This window comes from Cebus imitator, unplaced genomic scaffold (assembly GCF_001604975.1).
Source record: "Cebus imitator isolate Cc_AM_T3 unplaced genomic scaffold, Cebus_imitator-1.0 Scaffold579, whole genome shotgun sequence".
NCBI lineage: Eukaryota > Metazoa > Chordata > Mammalia > Primates > Cebidae > Cebus > Cebus imitator.
Window position 1 is genome coordinate 599,268 of NW_016107894.1, and position 8,340 is coordinate 607,607.

Sequence of the window (8,340 nt, forward strand, 5' to 3'; positions counted from 1 at the left end):
ATGATGGAAGATATATGGAAAATATGTAACTTTTTATAGTTAGAAGAACATTAGAGACTCTAATACAGTCTTTTTTAATTTAAGAAACGAAGGCTTAAAAGACCAAGAAACTTGCCCATGGTCACTAGACTGTTGAAGGAGAATTAGATCTTAGCACTCACTCTTTTGACACATTGTATCCCCTCTCAAGATGAACTGTTACAAGAGGCTGTGATACTTTCTTGAAAGATTTTAAGCTTCTGTTAAATACCCAATATCTGAGTGAAGGGGGAGATTCAAGTGGTCCTAGATGACCAATTTTCCCAGGGATGACCACAGCACTCCACAGTTTAATCCTTCCTTCTCTCCTGTGGGTTTTTTGTTTGTTTTTGTTTATGTTTTTTTCTTTTGAGACGGGATCTTGCTCCAGGCTGGAGTGCAGTGGTGCAGTCTTTGCTCACTGCACCCTCCGCCTCCCAGGTTCAAGCGATTGTCGTGCCTCAGCCTCCCAAGAAGCTGGACTACAGGCACCTGCCATCACGCCTGCTAGTTTTCATATTTTTAATACAGACAGGGTTTTGCCATGTTGGCCAGGCTAGTCTCGAATTCCTGAGTGCAGGTGATCCACCCACGTAGGCCTCCCAAAGTATTGGGATTACAGGTGTGAGCCACTGCATCTGGCCTTTTTCTTATCATCAGGTTACCTACTACTCTCACTTGTATTGTCCAGTTCTCTTATCACAAAAGAGTTTGGCAAACCCATACTAGGAAACATTTTTGAAGGCTCATGCCTGTAATCCCAGCACTTTGGGAGGCCAAGGCAAATGGATCATCTGAGGTCAGGAGTTCGAGATCAACCTGGACAACATGGCGAAACCCAGTCTCTACTAAAGATATAAAAATTAGCCCGGTGTAGTGGTAGGCACTTGTAATCCCAGCTACTTGGGAAGCTGAGGCAGGAGAATTGCTTGAGCCCTGGAGGTGGAGGCTGCAGTGAGCAAAGATCGTGCCACTGCACTCCAGCCGGGGTGACACAGTGAGACCATGTCTCAAACAAAAACAAAAACAAACCCAACTTATAGTATCTTTCTAAAGAGCGTTGGTAGGAAATATAAATGCCTAAACCAAAGGAGTGAGGCACTGGTGAGAGAATTTTAGGCATTGATGGGTGTGAACTCTTTTTTGGGGGTGGTGGTTGTTTTGGGGAGTATCTACTATCTCAACATTAGACAGTTACTGGTTTTACATACAGTTAAGATGTGCCACTCTATAGCTCCTTTATATGGTCTGACAACATTACTACACAGCTAGTCCCAGTGAGGGAGCTACTTACAGACTTGTAGGTTGGTTTTACTTTAAGCAAACTTTGTACATAAAAACATTTATCTTGTTTTTGTTTGTTTCGTTGTGTTTTGTTTTCTGAGACAGAGTCTCGTTCTGTCGCCCAGACTGGAGTACAGTGGTGCAATCTTGGCACACTGCAACCTCAACCTCCTGGGTTTAAGCGATTCTCCTGCCCTCAGCCTCCTGATAGGGGGCAGCACCATGCCAGGCTAATTTTTTTTGTATTATTAGTGGAGACGAGGTGTCACCATATTGGTCAGGCTGGTCTCAAACTCAAATGATCCACTCTGCCTCTGCCTCCCAAAGTGCTAGGATTGCAGGCGTGAGCCATCACACCCAGCCAAAAACCTTTCCCTATTAGGATTTAGCATTGATTCTTTTAAAATGATTTGTCACATCATCCCTTTAAACAGCCCATCCCTTTGGTGCACTTCATTTTTTGTGCATTAAAAATTAAGACTGTTGACTTCCTGCTGAGTGACTCCTAAAATTGTTATTTGATAGAGTCTTCTAGAAAACATAGCTTGTTTGAACTTTGTTTTGTTTCAGTCCATTAGAGAGTGATTTGGCGAGAGAAAGGTGGGGCTCTCTGTAGGATAATGGGGTATTGCTTTAGTTTATTCCCCTTGGGACTGCTTTAGTGACCTTACATTCTAGATATTTATCTGGCAAATGTGAGTGAGTCTTGGAGTCTTGACCAAAGTTTCATCATCATCGCTTATTGGCAATTAATAAGGATCTGGACCTACCAAAAAAATCCACAGCATCTACTAATTCTATTTTCTTAACCTGTGTTCTACCCTCCTCTGCACCTCCCCTTCCATTTGAGAGCCTCTGCTCTTAACTTCTTTGCTATACTGCCTCCCTTTTAATGTCCCTCAGCTAGAGTTCAGTATAAAAAGGAAGGGATAGGAAAAAGAAGAAAGGGTGCCCACAAATGACAGATTTATATGTAAATGTGGTGTACAGTGTTATCAGGATTTTGTTTGTTTTGAGATGGAGTTCCACTCTTGTTGCCCAGCCTGGAGTGCAATGGCACTATCTTGGCTCACTGCAACCTCCACCTCCCAGGTTCAAGCCATTCTTCTGCTGTAGCCTCTTGAGTAGCTGGGATTACAGGCACACACCACCACACCTGGCTAATTTTTTTTTTTTTTTTTTTTTGATATTTAGTTGAGACGTGGTTTCATCATGTTGGCCGGAATGGTCTCAAACTCCTGACCTCAGGTGGTCTGCCTGCCTTGGCCTCCCAAAGTGCTGGGATTACAGGTGTGAGCCACCATGTCTGGCCGTTATTAGGATTTTTATATTAAGTGTAAAGGTTCTGGATCTCAGCTGCTGTTTGTGCCTAGCAACGGAATAAACAGAAATACCATTAATTTCTCAGGATCCTTTCATTTTCAGGGTTCTTTTGCCCTCTGTGGCATGTAATAGCAATACAGAATAACAGTAGCTAAAGGAAAAGACTTTTCTGTATTTCCCAATCCGTGATGCTTTTTTCTTTTCTTTTTTTTTTTATGTGTTAGTAAGTTTCAATCCTCAAATAGTTATAATTTCTATTTATTATAGAAAATAAGCCTTAGCGTCCTAAAGTGCAGGGATTATGGTTGTGAGCCACTGCACCTGACTCTCTTTCTTTCTTCTCTCCTTTTTGGCTATCTTCTTCGATTAAGATTAAATTCTTATTTTTCTTCTGGTTTCTCTTGCATGTTCTTAGCCAAGCACCATTACCCTATTGTTGAACCTGTTTACTATTTAGCCAAATATACAACTAAGATTAGTGTGTAAGCATGGAGAGGGGGAGATATAGCAGGGAATGTGTTGGTTACAATGTGATAAATTGTAGAAAGTGTTTTACTTTCATTTACCTCCTAACCAAGAGGTAACAGAAAGAAAAAAGGGCCACGCTGATATGATGGAAAGGCAGTGGATTAGATGTGTTCTCATTTCTACCCTGGCACACATTGGCAGTGTGAAGTTGGAGTAATACTTTCCTGGTTCTCGGTTTTGCCATCAGTAAAATATCTTGTGTTATCTACTTCAGTGAATGGCATAACTCTGTCCGCTCACCTGAGGCAGAATCCTTGGAGTATTAACTCGATTTTATCCCTTACTTCCCATATCAACTGAAATTTCTCAATTACACCTTTTCAAGAACTCCTATCTTTTCTTCCTTTCCTTTTTAACTGCTGCTGACCTAGTCCACATACTTATCCTTACCTGGAATACCATAGCAGCCACCTGTTTAAATATCGAATCTCTCCAGTCCATTTCTCCACTAGTGATTTTTTGTTTGTTTACGTTGGATAGCTACCAGGGTTTTCTTTCTTTTATTATTATGGTAAAATACATATAACATAAAATTTACCATTTTAACTATCTTAAAAGGTACAATTCAATGGTATTTACTATACTCAATATTGTGCCACTATTTTCAAAAACATTTTTATCACTCCAAATGGAAAACCTGTACTATTCCCAATTCTCTCCTCCCTCTTCATTAGTGTTTTATTTTATTTCTTTTGTGGGTACATGTATGTATATTTGAGACAGAGTCTTGCACTGTCACCCAGGCTGGAGTGCACTAGTGGGCTCATGGCTCACTACAGCCTCAGCCTTCAGGGCTCAAGTGTTCCTCCCACCTCAGCCTCCCTGGTGGCTGGGACCACAGGCATATGTCATCATGCTCGGCTAATTTTTGTATTTTTAGTAGAGATGAGGTTTTGCCATGTTGGCAAGGCCAGTCTCCAACTCCTGATCTCAGGTGATCTACCTCCCTTAGTCCCAAAGTGTTGGGGTTACAGATGTGAGCCATCATACGCAACCAGTTTTATTTTTCATACTACACCAGTTAAATATCCCCCCCTTTCCTGCCGCCGCTGAGACAGAGTCTTGCTTTGTCACCCAGGCTGGTGTTGTAGTAGCATGATCACAGCTCACTGCAGCCTCAACCTCCCAGGCTCAAGCAATCTTCCCACCCCAGCCTCCCAAGTATCTAGAACTACAGGCACACGTCACCACGCCTGGCTAGCTTTTGAATTTTTTGTAGGGATAGGGTTTCACTATGTTGCCCAGGCTGGTCTTGAACTCCTGGACTCAAGTAATCTGCCTGCCTTGGCCTCCCAAAGTGCTGAGATTACAGGTGTGAGCCACCATGGCCAGCCAGTTTTATTTTTCATACTATTATAGTTAATGGCCTCCATTCGCTTTATTTTCCCTTTTTTTGAGACAGAATCTCACTGTCACCCCTTTTACTCTAAGCAAACTTTATATCTTTTTAAAAAAAAGATTAAAAACTTTTATTTTTTTATTTTTTATTTTTTTTCTGAGACAAAGTCTTGCTCTGTCACCCAGGCTGGAGTGCAAAGGCACGATCTTGGCTCACTGCAACTTCTGCCTCCTGGGTTCAAGTGATTCTCCTGCCTCAGCCTCCCAACTAGCTGGGACTACAGGCGTGTGCCACCACACCCAGCTGATTTTTGTATTTTTAGTAGAGATGGGGTTTCACCATGTTGGCCAGGCCAGTCTCCAACTCTGATCTCAGGTGATCCGCCCATCTTAGCCTCCCAGAGTGCCAGGATTATAGGCGTGAGCCACCGCACCCAGCCAGTTTTATTTTTCATACTGCCCCAGTTAAATCTCCCTCCCTCTCCACCACTGCTGAGACCTGGTCTTGCTCTGTCACCCAGGCTGGTATTGCAGTGACATGATCACAGCTTACTGAAGCCTCAACCTCCCAGGCTCAAGCGATCTTCCCACCCCAGCCTCCTGAGTAGCTGGTACTACAGGCACATGTCATCACGCCTGGCTAATTTTTAAATTTTTTGTAGAGACAGGGTCTCCCTATGTTGTGCAGCCTGGTCTCAAACTCCTGGGCTTAAGCAGTTCTCCTGCTTTGGGATTACAGGTGTGAGCCATCTACCAGCCTGTATTTCTAAATAAGTATTATGTATGATTGTGTTACTTCTCCACCAGAAAATTTTCACTTGCTCTCATTTTCTGGAGTATGATTGTTCAACATAGCACTCAGGATCATCTGTGATTATGTGGAGGCTATGTTTTCAGCTATATCTGACCCCTGTTTTCACATATATGCTAATACTGGTGGTTATTGAACATTTATGATGTTTTACATCTTTCTACCTAGAATGCCCTTTACTTCCCTTCCATTATGAGCCTTGTGAGGGTATAGAACTTGTTTCACTCATATTTGAATATTTCATTGCCTAACTCAATAAGTGTTTATAAAATTGATTATTTTTGGACAGTAAACTTTTGCTATGAAGAGTCAGATAGTAAATATGGATTTGTGGGCTATATGGTTGCAGCTATACAACTAGGTGGTTGTATAAAAGCAGCCAGAGATAGTATGTAAATGAATGAAAAAAGTCATGTTCCAATAAAACTTTATTTCTGGACCATGAAATTTGAATTTCACATCATTTTCTTTTCTTTCTTTCTTTTTTTTTTTTTTTTTGAGATGGAGTTTCTCGCACTGTCACCCAGGCTGGGGTGCAATGGCACAATCTCGGCTCACTGCAATCTCCAAATTCTGGGTTCAAGCAATTTGCCTGCCTCAGCCTTCAAGTAGCTGGAATTACGGGCTCCCACCACCACACCTGGCTAATTTTTTGTATTTTCAGTAGAGACAGAGTTTGGCCAGGCAGGTCTTGAACTCCTGACCTCAGGTAATCCACCCTCCTTGGCTTTCCAAAGTTGGGATTATAGGCGTGAGCCACTGTGCCCGGCTTTTCTTTTTTGTGTGTGTGAGACAGGGTCTTACTCTGTCACCCAGACTGGAGTGCAGTGGTGATCTCAACTCACCACAAACTTTGCCTCCCAGGCTGAAGCAATTCTTCTGCCTCAGCTTCCCGAGTAGCTGGGATTATAGTTGTGCACCACTACTGCCTGGCTAATTTTTATATTTTTAATAGAGACAGGGTTTCATTGTATTGACCAGGCTGGTCTTGAACTCCTGATCTCAAATGATCCATCCATCTCAGCCTCCCAAAGTGCAGCCTGTTATAAAATACTCTTCGTCTTTGATTTTCTTTTTCCCAACAATTTGAAAATATAAAAACCATGCCTGGCTCACAGGCTGTACAAAAACAGGTAATGGACTACATGTATTTCATGGACTATAGTTTTCCAATCCTTGGCCTATCTGATGTCTAAACTTCTTTGGGCTGGGCATAGGGGCCAACATGGTGAAACCCCATCCCTACCAGAAATAAAAAAAAAATTAGCTGAGAATGGTGGTGGGTACCTGTCATTCCACTTACTTGGGAAGCTGAGGCAGAAGAATCAGTTGAACACAGGAGGCAGAGGTTGCAGTAAGCTGAGATCATGCCATTGTACTCTAGTCTGGGAGAAAAGAGCAAGACTCAGTCTCAAAGAAAAACAAAAGTTCTTTACTGTGCTAGCATTCTAGAAAACAAGATGATACAGAAAATTATGGATGAAGTCTAGGGATGCACAAAATAATACTTCTGAGATAATGTGCAACGTAACCTGCAGTATAACAGAGACTCATGGAATGAAGGGATAAAAAAGAAGGGGTAAGCTTTTTAGAAGAATAATTATATCTGGACACAAATATTCCTTTATCTGAAAGATAAGAATGTTAACATATACACTGTGAATGACTTGTAGCCAGTTGGGGGTCATTTAACAAATCAGATAAATGATTGCATGAAGGGAAAAAGTGATTTCAACTCCAGAAGCTCAGAGAGACTGGGCCTGAGTGATTTGGAAAGATGGAGGCGATTCTCCGACTATAGCCTTAGAATCCTCTGATAAACTATCAGTAATGCAAATCTGTTTTGTATGGCACCTTAGGAAATAATACAAAGTAGGTGTGTTGTTTGTTTGTTTCTCTCTCTCTTTTTTTTTTTTTTTTTTTTGGAGTCTAGCTCTGTCGCTCAGGCGGGAGTGCTGTGGCATGATCTCAGCTCACTGCAACCTCCACCTCTTGGGTTCAAGTGATTCTCCTGTGTCCTACTCCAGCCTCCTGAGTAGCTGGGACTATGGGCACATGCCAGTACGCCTGGCTAATTTTTTGTATTTTTAATAAAGATGGAGTTCACCATGTTAGCCAGGATGGTCTCCATCTCCTGACCTCATGATCCACCCAGTTTGGCCTCCCAAAGTGCTGGATTGCAGGCGTGAGCCACCGTGCCCAGCCTTTCTTACTTTTAAAAAATTTGAGCAAGTGGTTTGTGATAGTGAAGGTTCTCAAACAGGAATTACACATTGCTACTATTTTACTTTGTAGTTCATGTTCAGAGGCAGTATTGGACATAATATATTCTCGTATTTCAGACTATGGGCCCGCTATTCCTATGTACCGAAACTCTTTGTGACATACTGCTACTTTCCTTGTTCATTTACCAATAGGAGATGTTAAATATGTCTAAGAAAACAGCTTCTTGTTTTGTGAACTTCTCCAGATTACAGCAGATCACAGATATTCAAGCTGAAATCTACCAGGTAAATCATGTTGAACTTTTCACCTTCTGTGTCTAGTATAGGAAACCAAAAACAAAAACTGGCCAGGTCTAGAGGCTCACATCTGTAATCCTCACACATTTGGAGGCCAAGCTGTGATGATTGCTTGAGCCCAGGAATTTGATACCAGTGTGGGCAAAATAGGGAGATCTCATCTCGATAAAAATTTAAAAAGTAAGCAGACATGGTGGCACAAACCTGTAGTCTCAGCTATTTAGGAGGCTGAGGTGTGAGGATCATTTGAGCTGAGATGTTGAGGCTGCATCGAGCCATGTTTGCACCACTGCACTCCAGCCTGGGTGACAGAGACCCTATATTAGAAACAAAAAAACTTTATTAGTTCTAACAGCAATTCCTTTGAACTTAGAACAGTGTCTAGCACATAGCTAGGTAGCTACATGTTTACTTAATAATAGTAGTAACAGTAATAGTAGTAGTAGTAGCAGTAGCAGGGCAAGAACAGCAAAATAAAAAACTTCAATAAATCTCCTGGACTCTTTTCTTTTTTTC

General features: G+C 41.8%; 1 protein-coding gene across 5 annotated transcripts in view; it reads left to right on the plus strand.

Annotated features, from left to right (window-relative positions):
• HAUS2 (HAUS augmin like complex subunit 2) overlaps positions 1-8,340 on the plus strand; it is a 23,763-nt gene that overhangs the window by 1,396 nt on the left and 14,027 nt on the right. For 3 of the 5 annotated variants that reach the window (XM_017516302.2, XM_017516305.2, XM_017516306.2), the window contains exon 2: positions 7,720-7,812. The exons of 1 other annotated variant lie outside the window; for it this stretch is intronic. In XM_017516302.2, the coding sequence (XP_017371791.1) occupies positions 7,720-7,812 (93 nt within the window). Of the gene's footprint in view, positions 1-7,719; positions 7,813-8,340 lie in introns of those variants that run through there. One more of the 5 variants, XM_017516307.2, reaches the window with a different exon arrangement.